This window comes from Cladophialophora immunda (assembly GCF_000835495.1).
Source record: "Cladophialophora immunda strain CBS 83496 unplaced genomic scaffold supercont1.3, whole genome shotgun sequence".
Lineage (NCBI taxonomy): Eukaryota > Fungi > Ascomycota > Eurotiomycetes > Chaetothyriales > Herpotrichiellaceae > Cladophialophora > Cladophialophora immunda.
This window is the reverse complement of record NW_015622543.1, coordinates 1,662,067-1,679,412: the sequence shown is the minus strand read 5'-3', so window position 1 is coordinate 1,679,412 and position 17,346 is coordinate 1,662,067. Positions and strand designations below refer to the sequence as shown.

The window sequence follows — 17,346 nt, the reverse complement described above, 5'->3', positions numbered from 1 at the left end:
TTTTCATTTTTCATCACACCGGGTTGACTTATCTCCTCTAGCCCGTCCACACCAAGCCCATTGAACAATACGATAAGATCTTCAACATCAATCTCAAGGTATGGCAGCCTCAAAAGGACTTGTGTCAAGCGTAACCAAGGGTCAACCTGCAGCCTGTATTCCTCAGTGCCCAAGTGATTTGTCCCTTCATGCTTGAGCAGGGGAGCGGAGTTTTCATTAATATCACGAGGTACGTTCTGTCACCAGGGGATGAAGACATCCAGACGAAGGGGGCCCACTCACGAAATGTGACCTCCAGCACGGGTTGTACCCGACCTCGACCGGGATTCGCCTTTTATAACGCTTCAAAAGCCGGAGTCAATGTGAGTGTTTGATAACAAAAGACATGTTGGTGTGGCTAGAAGTACTGACGAAGGTCACAAGGTCGCATCCAAAACAATGGCGCTCGAGTATGCTCCAACCATTCGATTCAACTGCATTTGTCCCGCCGTGGGAAACACGTCCATGTGAGCTCCCGACTCTTTCTGCCTGGCGCTTCCAACAAGCCCTGACCTCCAAACGCACTCTAGGATCCAAGCGAGCATTGGGGATGGAACAGAGGCACAGGCGAAATTACGCCAACTGGAAGAGATGTTGCCGATGGGGAGGGTGACAGAGCCAGAAGACATTGCCAATGCAGCGTGGTTCTTGGGGTCGGACCAAAGTTTGTTCATCACGGGTACCACGATCGAGGTAGATGGTGGTCGAGGAGTGTAGATCAAGTTCGTCTATCTCATGGGTAGTAGATATGTGTAAAGATGAAGCCAACGATGTGAAACAATTTCCAAGCAGTGTTGATGGGCCCTAGGCTAGATCACGCCCAGGGACCCTTATAAGGGGAAATTGGCCCCCGACGGATAAACACAAATCCCCCGGCCAGCACTGGGGTCACGCCCGAAAAGCTTCTACCAGGGGGCTCCATGCGTGCAGTGTGTGGCTTGCTTTGTTCGCCCAAAGGTGCCTAGACCCCAGACCTCCCAGGTATACCTTCCGGGGTCTCAACCATATACCATGCCTCTCAGAATCACACGGTCCGAGCACCAATTGTGAGGAATACACATTCCTTTTTGTTCAATCTTACTCACCGTTTTCCATTCTCCATCTCCACCCCCGAGCTCGCCGCCACCGGAAACTATGGAATGAGCGTTGAATGTTTTCCCTTATGCCGCCGTGTCCACGCCTCAATTATCACATCTGACCGTGCGCCGTATGTCGAGCTGACTGCGTAAGCTGCATTCCCAACCAAATCCCCCAGATCCAGGTGCTCTCCCAATATGGTCGCCGCGTGCGAGGCATGCCGAAGCCTGAAGGTGTGAAACGCCCTAGCTCCTACCTTGAAAGTTGAGACCTGACTTGGCTCGATACAGATGCGCTGTTCGAGGTCGGCACTGCCAGAGGGCTCGACCGACACCCAGGACCCATGCGACAGATGCAAACATCATCGTCGTCCGTGCAGAGCGCCGACTCCTCGTCCTTCGGGTCGAAAACCAGGGTCTCGGGGACGCTATCACGGTGTTGAGAAGGCTTTGCGCAAGATTCAGAGCGAACTCAGGAAATCAAAGGCATCGACCTCGTCAGATCCGCCTGACCAGGCGCACCTCTTCGGACTTCTAGACCTTCCTGAAAGCAGAGAGGAAATCTTACATCTCATGCTGTCGAAAATGGGCACTCAGAGTCACTCGGAGGTGCAGAATGATGTGGCCGCGCCCCTTCATGATCCCGAGGAGAGAATCACCTCGCTGGTGTCCGGAATTCCTGCAGTCAGCCCAACACGTCCTCGCGAACATCATTCCCTGGAGGCCTCGAGGACTACGCAGAGCCCACCTGGAAATGCATCACCCCTGGATACGAACGCATCGGTCAGCGATCCTCTAGGCCTCGTAGCTGATGCATGCGGAGAGGCTCACGACTACGACCAGCAATCAAATGACAACATTCCGTCTCTTGCGTCCGACCCGGGATCCAATTTCATCGCAACATCCTCTGGCGAGACTGAGCCTCGAACCATGTCCCGCCACCTCTTAAGGCGGCCCGGTTATGTTTCCCTGGGTCTAAAGCTCAATCGGAAGACTCTAGAAGATGGTCTGGACGCCCTGTTCTCCCAAAGTGCTGCCGTTTGCAAGTACTCCGACTATTTCAAACCTTCTGATGCGGCCAAGCATCGGGATACAGGACCAGACCTGGACCCAGTTGAGTTGGGTTTGGTCTCTATGGAAGAAGTTAATTACCTCTTCCCTCTGTACGTGGCTTGTATCTTTGGAGTGATCATCAGTACCCAGATGTTGGGCTGAGTGATTGACTGACCAATTTCCATAGGTTCTTCGAGAGATTACATCCCATCAACGGCATCCTCGATCCTCTGTTGCACACTCCAGAATTCGTGCAATCTCGGTCTGCCCTGTTGTTCACCTGGATCTTGGCCATCTCAGCACAGTTCGATCATCGCTCTGGGTCTATATCCAAACGGCTACGTATTCATGGCGAAAACTTGTCGAAACAAGTCTACGCAAACGGATATAAGTCCGTTGAAATTGCACAAGGCTATTATATTTCTCTGCTCTCTGCAGTGCCTGCCAACACCATGGCCGAAGAACGTTCATGGCTGTACACCATTTACGCCTTTGGCGTGGCCGCAGAACTGGGTCTGGATCGCGAGGCCCGCGCACATGGACAACTTTACCACATCGCCGGAATAGAGAAGAATTATCAGGGTTTGTCGCACCATTATCCGGCGGCTGAAGCGCCAGATGGCAGATACCACCCTCACTTTCAACAACAAGGGGACTGTCCTCAAGATGCAGATACGACGTATGCGGAAAGGCTGGCACGCAACCGAGAGCGAACCTGGCTACGAATTCTACTCTGGGAGCGGGCGCACAGTGCCGCCCGCGGCCGCATGAGCGCATTCCCGGAGACGGGACTGACCCGGAAAATTGAAACCTGGCACCTTCACCCATTGGCGGACCCCATGGACAAGTATACATGTGCGTTTATCCTCCTGCGTCGACACCTTGGGACGCTCCAGAATGAACTCAAACGACAGATAGGGTGTCAGCACGCCTCTCCGCACTGGGTGAGAGAGCTTCTGGATTCCACCTTGGAGCCTTGGTGTCGCACGTGGCTCGAGATCTCGGATGTACGTGCGTCGCCTCCCTCTCCACAAGTATCCAACACCTTCCTTCGCTTCGTGTATATGCACGGGAGACTGTGGACCTTGTCGTTCGCTCTTCATGGTCTTGCCGATGGGGGTCAGGACGCGGCAGCAATCAAAGCCGACTGCTTCGAAGCCGCGGTAAATTGCTGCGAATTGGCGGTTTATGACCTGCTCGAGATCGGCGAACCCATCTATTGCATGCTGGCCCCGACGTGGGCCATGATCTCCTACTCGGCCGTCCTGGCGCTACGACTCTTTCCGCTCCTGTACGGTGGTAAGCAATCCGGCAATGAAGTCGAACTTGTCGCCCTTCTATCCCAAGTCGCGTTTCAACTTGAGCGGGCCGGCACCACCCCGTCTCACCGTTTCGGAATTGCGGCCATCCTCGGACAGCATCTGTTCAAGATCCTGCGGATCAGAGCGAATGCCTTGGTCCGAGTGGCCCAGATTGGGCCCTCTCATTCACTACCGGCGCCGAGTGCCGGGTTCGAAAGCCAGAGGCTCGACGATCAGAGCTCTCAATCCAATGCGCAACATTTCGACCCATTTCTCTCTACTTCGGATCCATTTCTCACTCTCCCTTTCTTGCCTGGAGGCGATGGAGACGACGAGTCTGCTGAAGGCTTCTCGGATGTCCTTTGGGATTGGGTCGGCCATGGTTTTGTCGGCATGGCATGAGAAACATGAATACCGGGGACCAAATACTTGATTGCATTTCATGGGCATGCTCAGTTGCAGGGAGAAACAGAGTTTAATAACTACCCTAGACAGGGGTTGGTTCACCTATTCCACTGACCAAAGGGTTTGCGGTATCCGCGTAATTCTCTCTACAATTTGCTCAACCTGATTTCACCTTTGATGGCCTTGGTGACAAAGAACGGGTCTTCCCTCAACGTCCTGCCGAGCCCGATCATATCAACGTCACCATTTTCTACGGCCTCGGCCATGCGGTGGCTATCGCGCCAGCCGCCCGTAGTGCCGATGACGGCGCGCGACAGAACCTTCTTCATCTCTTGCGCCCATTCGACGAAATAGCTACCCCGGGCCTTTTGCGAGGGCCGTTCGGCCAACTCTGTCATGATGTTTCCACGCCAGGCTGGCGACGCATACGTACCACCCGAGATGTCGAAGAAGTCGACCCCGGCCTCCTCGAGCCATTTAATCACCACACATTGCTCGGCAAAGGATTGGCCGCCTTGGATGACTGTGTACAAGACGCATCAGACCTAAAAGAGGAATTTGGAAGCCCAGGGAGAGGCCGAGAAGAAGAGTGCGAGCAATGTTCAAAAGAAACTCGGCACGAGTTGATGAAAACCCTCGGAAATGTTGAGGAGCATACTCACAGTCCTGGCAGTTGAATTTGACAGCAATAACGAATTGATCGGACGGCAGCTTTGCTTTGATGGCATTGACGATCTCTAGGATGAATCGGGCGCGGTTTTCAAGGCTCCCTCCGTACTATGTATATGCATACGCAGCAAGGGTTAGCCTTTTTGCTCCCTTGATATGTTGGGGTCTAGATTCAGGAGCCAAACAAACACGCGCACTTACCTCGTCTGTCCTCCGGTTGGTCAAAGGCGAGAGAAACTGGTTCAGAATATACCCATGTGCACCATGGAGCTGGGTCCAAGAGGATCAGAATTAATTATATCAGGCATCCTTTTGGTCACAGAGAGCAACGGCTTGCTTCTGGATTTTCGGATAAAACAGAGAAGTGAGTAATGACTGACCATGATCCCATCGGCACCAGCTTGTGCCAGCACGTCGGCCGCCCAGACATAGCGGGCGACGAGCTCCGCGATCTCCGCCTTGGTCAGAGCGACAGGCTTGCCATAGGTCTTGTTCAGACATGGGCCGAGCTGCACATCGGACGCCGACTTGGGCCGCGGATTCAGAAACTCGGGCACCTGCCGGCCTGGGAATTGCAGTTGGGGGAGACACAGGGCGCCGCGGGACCGGGCGGCGCGGATGGCAGGGCCGAATGCCGCGACGGGGTCCCAGGGGTTGCGCGGGTCGAGGACCGCATTGTTGTAATTTTCCAGGTTGTCGCGGTCGATTGGGATGTTGCCAAAGCAGATGAGGCCTGCACCGCCGTCGGCGAGCTCTGTGGACGCAATCGAACAAACAGGACTTTTAGTATCCGGGACCGAAGAATGTGAATGGCACAGAGAGATTCTTCTCCGGCATATCTCTCTGTTGAGGGGGGATGATGATGGTAATGATCATGGATATGCTTGGAAAAACTGGGGAGGGGCTGTATGCTCGCCGTTGGCTGAGACTTACCCTGGTATAATTCCACGTATCGAGGCTTAGGGATGCCCGTCTTCTCAATATCCTTCTCGTCATACGTCGACGCGTACTCGCTAAGAGGCGTCCGATATATTCGATTCTTGATGACCTTGCCGGAAAGTTTCAGGGTTATGGGCTATAGTACATATCAGCGGCACTCCCAGGAATAGATGTAGTGTTTTTATAAAAGATCGAATGCCAAATGTTATTCGTCTTTCCTTTTGTTTTGAACGATCAAGTGATTTTCAGGCCATATAGACGCAATACACACCTGTGCTAAGACTGATAGAGACATGGCCAATGGGGGAGCCTAGTTTTTTTCTTCTTTTCTTTCCCTCTGAAACGAAGATGGATCAGGGTCCTCTGGGCGGTAAGCAAGGCTCAAGAAACTTGACTCTCCTATAGTATTCCCTTTCGCCACGCGCCGCTTTGTTGTTCGCCTTTGCTCCTTTATATTGGCTGACCGTCTGGGCGGGCAGAACCCCCGTTCGGGATACGTTCAAGGCTCGGAATTCTGGAATTACGAAAACGGGGATCCCACGCACGGAAGGTACATTAGAGGATCTTCGGGGGATTTCCGCTCGCACCACGAGCAATAGGTCCAAAGACCAGCTTCACTTGACTCTGTGTTTCATCGTCGCTGGCACAAACGTGGAGAAAATGACCGGGGTCGGGGAGCCGAGGAGGAAAAGAAAAAAGGGGGGGTGGGGCCTTGGGGTCGGTGCTCAAATCTGGACACCGGTACGGCAGCAGCAAAATGGGAAACGTTGCTGCTGGCAGTCTCGCCGAATCTTTGGCAGAGCGGAGGCTCCATCAGGCTGGTTTTCGAATATCCGTTGCTTGTAATGCGATGTCTAATACCATAAAGTACACGGTTAAAGTACGTGCTAGGTGGTATCCTGGTGTCTGCAATCTGGTTCCTCGAACCAGGAGACAGGACGACTTTTCCTTATTCTGCTCTCCCATCCCCCCTCAAGAAGCGATGAAACATCCAGAAGCCGATGCAGAGAGAAGGCGCAAACAAGCGCACAACTGACCCATGCCCTCGAAAAACCGTGCACCCCGTGGCTTCGTCCAACTCTCCCCAGGATCTCCCTGTGATAAGGGATGCTTGGATTCGTGTATTTGATGCGACAGGTATATCCAACTATGCGTTTTCAAAGCCGAGACGTCTGCTGCATGAAACGCAGGACTTGGCGGACATGACACGACGCAGGCGCCCGTTCGAGCCAGAGAGTCTGTTGCGCAACACCCACACGGACCAAGACTTCAGTCCCCAGCATGATAGCCCAGCCGCGCTCCTCCGCCAGTCTCAATAGTCTCGTCCGTGCCGGTTGGTAGCACATGTCCAGGACGGCTCCTTTGTCACCGTCGCCGTCTCTGCGGCGCAGAAGTGCCTTGCAGATTTGCCATGACAAAACCTCGCCGGCCTCGCGAGGCTCGTCATCGGGGACGGTTCCAATCACGATTTCCGGGGCCGGTAGTCGCTGTGCTTCCGCCACACTGTCGACATGGCGCACCTTGATGCCGGGGATGGACTTCTGGATGCCTTCAACAAGGTCCGCAGCCTCCGATTTCAGCCGGTTGGTCAGATAGATCTCGCGGGGCTGGAACCACGTCCAGAGGGCGAAAAGGGCGCTTCGAGCGGCCCCGCCAGCGCCGATGACTAGGGCAGGTCGGTCAGATGCACTGTCGGAGATGGCGCGGGAATTATGCAGCAACGTCTCTCGAATGCCGACACAGTCTGTATTCGTCCCAATGTATCGACGTCGTCCTTGCTCGTCGAGCCGGATGAAGACGGTGTTCACGGCTCCGATGGCTCTGGCCTCCTCCGTCAGGTCATCCAACGCAGCCATGAACGCGACCTTGTTGGGCATCGTGACCGACGCCCCGATACAGTCGGATTGATGCAAAACGTCCTCGAAGCGTTGAGGGTCTGTTGTCTCGCAAAGCTCGTAGGTCCATGGCACGCCTGCGGCAGCGAACAATCTCGAATTGATTGCTGGTGAGTGAGAATGAGAGATCCGGCCACCGAACAGGTACGTGCAAAGTCTTTTAGATTTGGAGTCCGGCGTGAGAGGTGATCTTCCATAGGCATAGGATTGATCCAGTATGCTCATCTGATCGCGTGATGTAACGGAAACCGAATCCATGGAAGCGCAGGACCCGGAAGAGACAAATCTTGGAGTATATGCACACAGGATCTGCAGACAATGTTTCACAAGAGCTGCAGGGTAGAGCACCTGTATGATAGTTTGTTACTGCGTACAATCGCCGTTAATCAGTGCTTCTTAACCGAAGGTCGACCGCATGCATCCCCACAGTAATATCAGTATCCGAAAAGACGGTCATCCGAGCGACAAAGATGGTGGTTATCATACAAAGCCCGGTGACCAGTTTAATAGGCCGGCCCAAGGAAGAGAATCAAGGCGGGAGTGTAGGATTCCATCGCAAGAGCGATTGAAGAAGCGGAAGGAATTGAGAGAAGCGAGATTTTAAATAGATCTCGATGGGGGGGAGCGAGCCGCTTGCGTATCCAACCTTCATATTCGCTTATAAAACAAACAAGACTCTTTACACAAGAAAATGCCCAGTCCGTCGAAAGTTCGAGTCGCACTCGTTGGAGGCGGAACGATTGCTCCATTGCATGCGAAACACATCCTCGCATCGCCGTTATGCCAGCTTGTTGCCATCATTGATCCATTTCCGCCGGGTAAAACTCTGGCTGACAGCTTGAACGTGGCCCATTATCCAAAAGTGGCAGATCTTGTTTCGTCACACGCGACGAAGCCGCTAGCTGTCGAGCTGTACATCATCTGCGTACCATCGGCTCTGCACGTCCAAGTCGCCACCGAGATATTGAAGACGGCCAAGCCCAAGGCCATCTTGGTGGAGAAGCCCTTTGCCACGGAGTCGGCGTCGGGAGAACAACTGCTTGCACTGGCGAATGCCCAAGGGTGCAAGGTGGCAGTGGGCCATCACCGACGGTTTCACGCTGCCATCAAGGCTGCCAAACAGGCCATCTCGTCCGGAAGGTTGGGTCGGCTTGTCGCCATCACGGGTGTCTGGACTTGCAAGAAGAACGAGGGCTACTTCACCGCAGCTCAATGGAGAGCGTCCCGGACCGCCGGGGGCGGGCCAGTGTGGACAAACTTTGTGCACGACATTGACGTGATGCATTACCTTGTTGGCTCCAGGGTCACGCGTGTATGGGCCACCAGCACAGTGACTCAACGGCAGCATGCGGGAGTGAGCGAGGGCGACCAAGTGGAGGAAGGGGCGGCAATCATGTTCCAATTTGCGAATGGCGTCGTAGGCACCTTTGTCATCAGCGACAATGTACCCAGCCCGTATGGGTGGGAGTCGGCAACCGGTGATAATCCACTCTACCCCCAGGCCGAGACGGCGGTGGACTGCTATCGTATCTTCGGCAGCCAGGGGACCGTAACGGTGCCGGACGGGAACCTCTGGACATATCGACAGGAAGACGCGGACCGGAGAGACCTGGAGATTGGATGGAACATTCCCATGAGCCGCGAGACCGTGGAGGCCATGGATCTCATCCCTTTCCAGCAACAGACGGAACATCTTGCCCGGCTGGTGGCGGGACGAGAAGAGCCAGTCTGTTCGGGAGAAGATGGCCTCGCTGCCGTCAAGGTATGCGAAGCTGTTGTGAGGGCTCTGCATCGCGATGATGGACATCCAATTGAGCTGTGGACTTCTTGAGGCATTCGTAATTCCTCAATTAGACTCCCTAAGTTGGACTCTGCGGCCTTCACAGACCCGATCGAAGAGGAAAAAGGGGTTGGTGTATTTGTTGTGCAGAGACGTCCTTCAGTGGTAGTCACGGATTAATTAAGCTTTTGCTTCACGGAGAGAATACAGTGCTAGTGATACCCAACATGTTCCTCCTTGGTTACTGTTCCTACGTTCCTATAGAGCCTCCTAATATCTATGCGCGTCTAGCGGCGATACGCCTTGTACTGTAGCTAGGTTAGCGTGCTGTAGATAGTGTCGCAACTAGAGATCGGCCCCTATGCGTTCTTACACGTGCATATTAACATCCCCATACAGTAGAAGAGAGTGCGAGGGGACATAGAAAGAGAGGAATGGAGCGGAAGGGAGCAGACTCCTTCTGAACACTTTCTGGGAGCCACCGAGTGCCCGTTGGTAGAGGTCTAAAGCCTCCTGCGGCATTTTCTTTCCATCGAGTAAGGAGGCCAGACAGTAGACACTCGCCAAGGTATCCGGATGGCCTACTCCCAGCACCTTCTCTCTCCCCAAAAGAGCCGTCGACTTAGACCTTCCGCCTCTTCACGTTCTCCTCAACGTTGTAAATATAACGCTAGGTTAGCTATGCTCATTATTGTAGAGGGATGGTTCATCCCCCGGACCTTCTCGTCCCCCGCCAGAGCCAATCGATGTAGATCTTCGAGTATAGAAGGGCCAAAAAATAGGGTCCCCACTAGGGGCGGTACCCTAATGTAGTCTAGCGCTAGAGTAGAAGTCATTGTCTAATAGGGAAGAGGTAGGCCTTAGGCGAATAGTGGCTAAGTGACAGGCGAGTAAAGGTGAGAAGGAGAGTTGAAGGTGAGTGGGAGGTGAGTGGTGTTTAAAAGCGGCATAGGTCGGGTGGATGTCGAGTCCTCGTCTTTTGCCGCCAAGACAAGGCTGCGAGGCTGGCTCCCCGATCGACTCCGTTTTCGCGCTCTCATCTTGAAACTTCCCTACTTGCTCAGTATTACTACTGAAGTTCAAGCCTGACAATCGTACTTCAATACATCCAGAAAGCTCAGCCTCCTATAACTCAGCTCACGACTCTTCTTCTTGTACACTGCCATCACCTACGATTTCTATCACACGTGTAATTCTTTTTTTAACCCGCGGCCTCCAGAACCCAGCTGCAGCGCCCGATCTTCCACCAAACATGACCTACTTCCGCATTACCTTGATCCGATCTGCCATTGGCCTCCCAGCGAAATCTGGAAACGTTCTCAAAGCACTCGGCCTACGCAAACGGATGGCAACTGTGTTTCATCCCGTCACGCCTTCAGTCGCTGGCCAAATAATGAAAGTCAAAGAGCTAGTCGCGGTGTCGGAAGTGGATGAACCTCTGACGAAACAAGAGATACACCAGGAACGAGTCCCGGACCCGGGCTTCTACGTCGAATCGAAAGCGCAGGACCTGAGCAAATAAGGGCGCATTGCAGCGAGCTATGGAGAGACATCTGCACAAGGTCCGACGAATAAACTCGGCCACTTCCCCCCGTCCAGCTCTGCAAAATGCCGCCGCAATTATCAACCACGCTGGGTGGTGGAAGGCAGATTGCTGCTCTCGTCGACCCCGAAGAGATAAACTCAACTACTACTTCGCCACGAGCCATTGCAATGCATCCACTTGATTTCATGACCTCTCCGCGAATACTACCCTCTCCTCGCACTTACTCCGAATCGTACTGTGTGGATATGTGAAGCCACCATCGAGCAGAGCTGCAGCTTATCGGAGTCACGGGAGCTGGGAATTCTACAAGACGAAACGAGAGCTGAGTGGAGCTGGTATCTATACCATGAACGATGTATTCACAACACATCTCGTGATCAGTCTCGGGTATGAGTGGTGAGAGTTGTGATGTTCTGGCTTTGAGCCGCTTTAAAGAAGCGCTGGGGCAAGCAGTCGTCCGTGAGCTACAGCGCTTTTGGCAGATGGATGCTAAGACTTGGAACAAGAGGAAGTTGATTGAGGATCTATAACGGATTTATGGATGCGGTCTTGTGACCGCGGTGCTGTCAGGTGCGACACTGGACAAGTTCAGCTCAGCAAATTTGAGCAAGCCAGCCAGCCTTGGTTTGTTTGAGTGGTTACCAAAGGATATCTGGAGCCCCTTTGATAGCTGTACAACTAGTTACTTCAATGCTTTGATATACTTCGAATTTTAAAGTAGACTACAGTTCAAGGTGCAGGTTCTGTAGGAATTTTCTGGCAATGTTTGGCAGTCTCGTGGAAGCACCGCAACCGAAACATTCCACCAATCATGAAGCTCCGAGCTTGAAGTCTGCCGAACCGATTGACCCTGTCGTCATTCGTCATTCGCTGCTGTGCACCTTCGACTTTCCAGCTCAACTCAATGGCAGACACTTCATAGAGATCTTTAGCCTGACCACGAACTTTTTACGATCCTCTCCAAAGCGTGGGCGCGGCAGATTGTTCTTGTCTACGACTTCTTTGTTGTAAGGAACCGCGTCAGACTTTGAGCGCCCTTACAATCATGAAAGCAAGCCGACTTCTCCTCCGCTCCACGCGACCAAGCGTCCTCCTTCGCCGACCATGTCCCCCTCCTTCACAACGTCTGGCCATTCCTGCTTCGCCTTCTCTCCTCTCAGTCTCCCGTCAAAAAGCCCCTTTTTCCACTACCCTCACTAGACCTTTGAAGGGGCTGCAACCAGACAGCAGCGACCCGAGCCCTCCCAACACTGAACCGACACATGGCACCCCAGCCGGCGCGGCCCAGATCTCGGATTCCGAGTATCACGAGATCGCTGACCAGTATCTAAACACCCTGGTGCTGGCTATGGAAGAGCTTGCGGAGAGCAGCTCGGAGGGCATAGAGGCGGAATTCTCGGTACGTAACAATACGACGACTGTGACTGTCACGTATACCTTTCACCAGCGCCCGCCCTTAACCTGACACTTTCGCTTCTAACTCTCCTTGACTTGGGGCACACAACTAATGGACTGCTCTCCATTCTCCTACTCTCTAGGCCGGCGTGCTCACAATCACCCACCCGAAGCACGGCACATACGTGATCAACAAACAGCCGCCGAACAAACAGATCTGGCTCTCCTCCCCGGTATCCGGCCCCAAGCGCTACGACTGGGTCGTGCCCGGCGACTCGCAGCAAGAGAAGGCCGACTCAACCGTCGACCTCGGCGACGACGGCCAGAGCGGCGCCAAGTGGATCTACCTGCGGGACGGGAGCAATCTGAGCGACTTGCTGAAGAGGGAGCTGGGCGTTGAGCTCAGGCACGACGACGAAGGGGAGAGTGACGTTAACGAGGGTCGCGACGGACCTGCGAAGAGTGGAGCCAGCACTGCACCATAGGGTGGTAGCATGATGGGATGGTGAGGGACAGACGAGACAAAAGACACAAGGTGCGAGGTTCAAGGTGATTGCCCAGTTCATTCAGACCTGAAGAAAGTGAAATGAGTATTTTAGCGCAGCTGCGATATGAGCTCTTGGTGTGCCGGATATTAGGAGGGCTATTCTACATCCAGTGTCAAGCGGGCTAGCCAGGTCCATGCTGGATTCAAGAAAGGTGATGATGACAACAACATGAGACAAATAAATGGCACTTTTAGCTGGTGGTGGTGGTATGATGTCGATGATGTCCCAACTCGATATAGGACGTCCACAACATTAAATCCATTCATCCTTCTCGTTCATTCAGAATCTTTCCGCCACGCCATAGTCACCGCTCTCCCCCTTTTTCCGTCCTTTACTTCCTCTTGCGCGCACTCCCACCGCCGCCAGCCTTGGGCTGCGAGGCAGGAGCCGCCGGCGCAACCCTGGGAGCGGCGGGCTGCTGGGCGTCACCGGCCGCAGGGATGCCGCGGCCAGCACCCATCCTCCGGCTCATGATCTGGCGGGAGATGAAACTGATGCCCAGCATCATCATCCACGAGGGCATGGTGCCCAGCGCCCACATGAAGTACCCAAAGGGCTGGAGCACGCCGACCTTGGCGAGCAGCCCGTCAATGGGGTGCAGCAGGCCCGTGTACTCGGGGTATTCCAGGTACCGCGACTTGGAGGCGCGAGGCAGGCTGGTGATGTCCGAGACGGTGATGGTCGAGACGTTGAGCGGGATGATGTGGAGCGGCGTCTTCGCCCCCTGCTCCGACTGCTTGGGCAGCAGGAAGTGGTAGATGACAGGCACGCCCGACGCCCACGCCGTGCACAGCACCTCGTCCTTTTCGCAGTCGAGCAGACCCAGGATGAGCGGAGGGGAGCCCGCCGGTTGGGGTAATGCGGTCAACAAGGGGACGGATTCCTAGACGCAGCGAGAGGACAGAGGTCAATTACCAATCGCAATGAAAGTCGCAAGAGTGTTCTTTGAGTTGGGCAGGGGTGGTGGTGTACATACATTCCACACGGTATCGACAGGACCACATCTGCCAAAGCACGTCTTATTGCCTCCCGTCAAATATATCATCCATTCCTCCTCGGTGTCCGGCTTGGGGGACAATTTGCGCTGCCAGTTGCGGACATTGATCTTCTCGACCTTGTTCTCAGCGACCTTGGCCGCGCCCGCCTCGACTGGGTTGGGAGGGACAGGCACCGAGACCGCAGGTGCTGCGCCGCCGCCGCCGCTGGGGATGAAGGACTTGGCCTTATCGAACCAGCCTGCGGCCTTTTCTTTCAAGGGCACCTGGTCTGCTGCGACCAGCAGGGGGAGGAGGAGAAGGGAAGCGACATGCATGGTCTCGGTCGGCCGGTGGTCGGTCGAAATATCGGAGTATGGAGAGGGTGAAGACAAGGGCAAGCAGTGAAAAACTAAGAAGAATATTGCGCAAAAAGAAACCCACAAAGCAATGGGAAAGCCCCCGACAAGGGAAAGGAAAAAGCAGATCAAGTTCCTGATGACGAAAAACAGGAGAGAGATTCGACAGGTGTTGGTTTTGACCACGCAGTACCGAGTAGTCGAGACTGCGCTGTTAGTTGTCCTCAAGCGTTGAGCTAGGTACAGAAGCTGCCTACAAGGACCTGGGTAGGTCTCTAGGCAGGTTCCAGCACCACAGTAGTTAGTCTGCTCGTAGCTGATAGTTGCCCCTCAGCAACGGCTTGTCAATTGGCTGATAACAGTGGTTGGGGGGTCTTTTTTCCCAGTAAGCAGGTGATTTAGCCGAAATAGAGCCCCGCCGTAGAGGGCCACGAGGGCGCCATCCTCCACGTGCCGTTTAGTTCGGTAACCCCCCTTAGCTACCTACTTGTAGGTACCTAACCCTGGGGGATGGGGAGCAGGGGTATGGGGCTAAGAAGCACCCGTCCAGCCATTTACCCAAAGTCGGGGCAACCGCTATTTATACCTCTAGGTAAGGTAGTCAGGAACTGAAAGGCGTGTAGGGCCAGAAACAAATCGACTATGGTAACAGCCACCGTCCTCCCCAAGAGACCTCCCCCATCGCAGAGTCACCACCCATCCTTTAGAAAAGAAGCTTCAGGCGAAGGCTTCGTCGTCTCAAGTTCAGGAGGGAGATAACGAGTCCCTCGAGTACAGACTACGGAATCAAGACTCTATTGCAAATATCAATGGATGCGATCCGAGCTTGCGAGTTTGGGGACGATTCGCTCCGCCACTCGACGGAGAGGGTTCAATTGGTGATAGTTTGCCGCCTGGAACGAACCTGAGGAAGTATCGTTGCTCGAAGAGAGTGGTGAGATCCTCACCAGCTCCCTTCCCTGTAGCTCGCTTGGATCGACCACGAGTCTGGGAAGATACCGCGAATCCTTGGTCGAAGATGTTCTCACCTTTTGGCAGAAATCACTCTAGGTTCTGCAGCATTGCGGCTTCGAACTGCACCCAAACCCCGGCTATGTTCAGATCGCCTGAAACGTAAATAATGTCAGCCAATGCACCAGATTCTTTATATTTGCAATCGAAGGTGAGACCGCTTACCGGAGGGGATTATCTGCGAGAAGACAATGCCACCAAGTCCCTGATTTAACGCGCGGGTTTGGTTAGTGATACTCATTCCATCCCTTCCAGTCTCTGCTGCGGGTGGAACTTACTCGTTTGCGGTCGACCCACCAGTACAGGTTTGGCAATCCTAGATACGAGAGACGGGCGTCAGTGTGTGCAAGGCGAGGCTTCCGCAAGATGCCTGTGGAATGGTAGGACGCGAAAACATACCCGACCACCAGCCTGTGCCCGCGCTATGCAACATGCCGTCTTTTAGGTGCAGAAAGAAGGTCAACCCCCAGCCCTGTGGGACATCGGGTGGTTCGGGATAGATTTCAGGGATCGGATTGACCAGCCATGGCTTCGTCGAATTGATGCCCTATGGAGAACCATGCATGATCAGATTTTGAGAGTTCAAGATGGATCCCCAGTGTCCTTCTCACCTGTCTGGCAAAGTTCGGCATGTCTGGGATCTGGTTCGTGAACATGGCCTCGACGGTCTCCTTTTTCAGGATCCGGTTTCCTGTGCCAGGATGAAGACCATCGTTTAATAGCGTCGCGACAACCTCGAGAAAATCCCCCGGCGTAGAAAACAGCCCAGCACCACCGGCGTGGAAGGTGCTGTTGATGTCCTCCTTACTCGAGGCCGTCAACGGTCGTCGGTAGAGATGTCCATCACGATTCAACCCGTACGCGCCATCGACCGATTTAACGTTCATATAAGCGAGGGCTTGCTTCATCTCGTCGGTGGGGAACATGCTGATATGGCTCAGACCAAGGGGCTTGAAAATATGCTGGTGAAAGTAGTCATTCAGCTTGAGACCCGAGACGCGTTCGACAAGTTGGCCCGCCCAGTCGATGTTAATCCCGTACTCCCACCTCTCGCCGGGTTGGTGAATAAGTGGCTGGGAGAGATAGTCGTGATACGAGCCGGAGAACTCGTCAAGGCCGATGGCGCCCGCCCATTCGTTTAATGACTGCGAAAAGAACGTATAGCCAAACCCAGCTGTGAATATCAGTCTTCAATGCCCCGTAATTTGTCAAGCTTTGAACTCCGGCTCTTGAACATACCAGTGTGTGTCAGCAACATCCTCAACGTAATGCTTTTCTTCTTGGGCACGAGTCGGCCATTGTCCAAGACTTGTACGGCTTTTAACTCCTATCAAGAATATCAACACCCCCGGGCTCCTCTCAAATCTCCCTAAATGCAGCTCAAGGTCTCACCGGTGCAAGCTTCTCCACCTGGTCCGAGTCGTCAAGACTCAACTTGCCCTGTTCGACCAGTTGCATGCAAGCAATGCCCGTAATCACCTTGGTGCAGCTCGCAATCCAGAAGACATTGTCCGCTGTCATGGGTTTGTCGATGCCAGCGCCCATTTTGCCAGATGCATGCTCGAAAATACGCTGGCCATTCCTGTTGACCGCCGCGCAAACCACACCAGGTGGCCCTTGAGGGTCTGAGGTTATTGCGTCGATCGTAGCTTTGAGCTTTTCGGCCGCTTCAGATGCGATCTTCGCCATGACGAATGCCGCGGATGCGTTAGCAGATCAGTACTGAGCGAGGTTGATCATGGCCCGCTGATGCGACGGGGAGAGATAAACCAGAGCAGTATGTTCCTGCATTCTCGGTTAGCCATATCGGGCGGAACCGGGTCGACCGCAACCTCCATTTGTAAAGAGTCGATATTTATGCACGTCTACTGGGTTATAATGATACTGTTTGCGGATCCGGGTCGACAGTGTCACGGAGTCCAGAGTCAGGGCTGTACGCAGATTGGAACCTTCCATCGATCTTGGACCACTTCGAGGTCGACTCGCCAAGATGTAGAACCGTGCGAATCGATATTGTAGATGAGCATTACAAGCGAGTGCACCTCTTGAAATCATATCTGCCCTCACTTCAATAATGAGTCGCTGACAGCAGGGGTGGCACAACGCCGTCAATAGAACATTATTTTTTTCATTGCAAATTCGCCTTGAGGTCTTTTCAGATGCAGACCATTCGCTTTGCCAACCGTGAATTAAAATTCCATTTTCCACGTTTTGCCCTGAATCGACCACTGTAGACCACATCCAACATCGGACTGTCGTATCCAGAGCCGACCAAAGACTCGCTTTTACACATGTTTAAAGCACATAGCATTCGGTTTCTAACCCCACCAGAGAAGGACCTCATTCGAGGAAATTA

The 17,346-nt window shown here is 53.8% G+C and overlaps 7 protein-coding genes across 7 annotated transcripts; 4 read left to right on the top strand and 3 right to left on the bottom strand.

Annotated features, from left to right (window-relative positions):
* The first annotated feature begins 1,211 nt into the window (after positions 1 to 1,211).
* PV07_05101 (uncharacterized protein) lies at positions 1,212 to 4,332 on the top strand. Its single transcript, XM_016391973.1, has 3 exons — positions 1,212 to 1,349; positions 1,407 to 2,278; positions 2,356 to 4,332. Exons 1-3 carry the CDS (start codon positions 1,314 to 1,316, stop codon positions 3,869 to 3,871), a joined length of 2,424 nt encoding a protein of 807 aa, XP_016249492.1. The 5' UTR covers positions 1,212 to 1,313; the 3' UTR covers positions 3,872 to 4,332.
* On the bottom strand, positions 4,021 to 7,635 carry PV07_05100 (uncharacterized protein; the record flags this gene model as incomplete). The annotated part of the gene is made up of 6 exons (XM_016391972.1): positions 4,021 to 4,397; positions 4,537 to 4,651; positions 4,745 to 4,813; positions 4,924 to 5,297; positions 5,477 to 5,618; positions 6,745 to 7,635. 6 exons carry the CDS (start codon positions 7,633 to 7,635, stop codon positions 4,021 to 4,023), a joined length of 1,968 nt encoding a protein of 655 aa, XP_016249491.1.
* A 433-nt stretch (positions 7,636 to 8,068) lies between these two features.
* On the top strand, positions 8,069 to 9,208 carry PV07_05099 (uncharacterized protein; the record flags this gene model as incomplete). Its single annotated transcript, XM_016391971.1, has 1 exon — positions 8,069 to 9,208. The coding sequence occupies one exon, from the start codon at positions 8,069 to 8,071 to the stop codon at positions 9,206 to 9,208; it is 1,140 nt and encodes a 379-aa protein (XP_016249490.1).
* A 1,016-nt stretch (positions 9,209 to 10,224) lies between these two features.
* On the top strand, positions 10,225 to 11,429 carry PV07_05098 (ribosomal protein L30). The gene has a single exon (XM_016391970.1). The coding sequence runs from the start codon at positions 10,410 to 10,412 to the stop codon at positions 10,677 to 10,679; it is 270 nt and encodes an 89-aa protein (XP_016249489.1). The 5' UTR covers positions 10,225 to 10,409; the 3' UTR covers positions 10,680 to 11,429.
* A 169-nt stretch (positions 11,430 to 11,598) lies between these two features.
* On the top strand, positions 11,599 to 14,341 carry PV07_05096 (iron donor protein CyaY). The gene is made up of 2 exons (XM_016391968.1): positions 11,599 to 12,102; positions 12,242 to 14,341. Exons 1-2 carry the CDS (start codon positions 11,749 to 11,751, stop codon positions 12,581 to 12,583), a joined length of 696 nt encoding a protein of 231 aa, XP_016249487.1. The 5' UTR covers positions 11,599 to 11,748; the 3' UTR covers positions 12,584 to 14,341.
* On the bottom strand, positions 12,671 to 14,203 carry PV07_05097 (uncharacterized protein). The gene is made up of 2 exons (XM_016391969.1): positions 13,623 to 14,203; positions 12,671 to 13,529 (listed from the first exon to the last, which is right to left on the bottom strand). The coding sequence occupies exons 1-2, from the start codon at positions 13,956 to 13,958 to the stop codon at positions 12,978 to 12,980; spliced, it is 888 nt and encodes a 295-aa protein (XP_016249488.1). The 5' UTR covers positions 13,959 to 14,203; the 3' UTR covers positions 12,671 to 12,977.
* A 679-nt stretch (positions 14,342 to 15,020) lies between the features above and the next one.
* On the bottom strand, positions 15,021 to 16,728 carry PV07_05095 (uncharacterized protein; the record flags this gene model as incomplete). Its single annotated transcript, XM_016391967.1, has 7 exons — positions 16,383 to 16,728; positions 16,230 to 16,317; positions 15,602 to 16,164; positions 15,390 to 15,537; positions 15,269 to 15,306; positions 15,156 to 15,195; positions 15,021 to 15,085 (listed from the first exon to the last, which is right to left on the bottom strand). The coding sequence occupies exons 1-7, from the start codon at positions 16,677 to 16,679 to the stop codon at positions 15,021 to 15,023; spliced, it is 1,239 nt and encodes a 412-aa protein (XP_016249486.1). The 5' UTR covers positions 16,680 to 16,728.
* Positions 16,729 to 17,346: the final 618 nt, after the last annotated feature.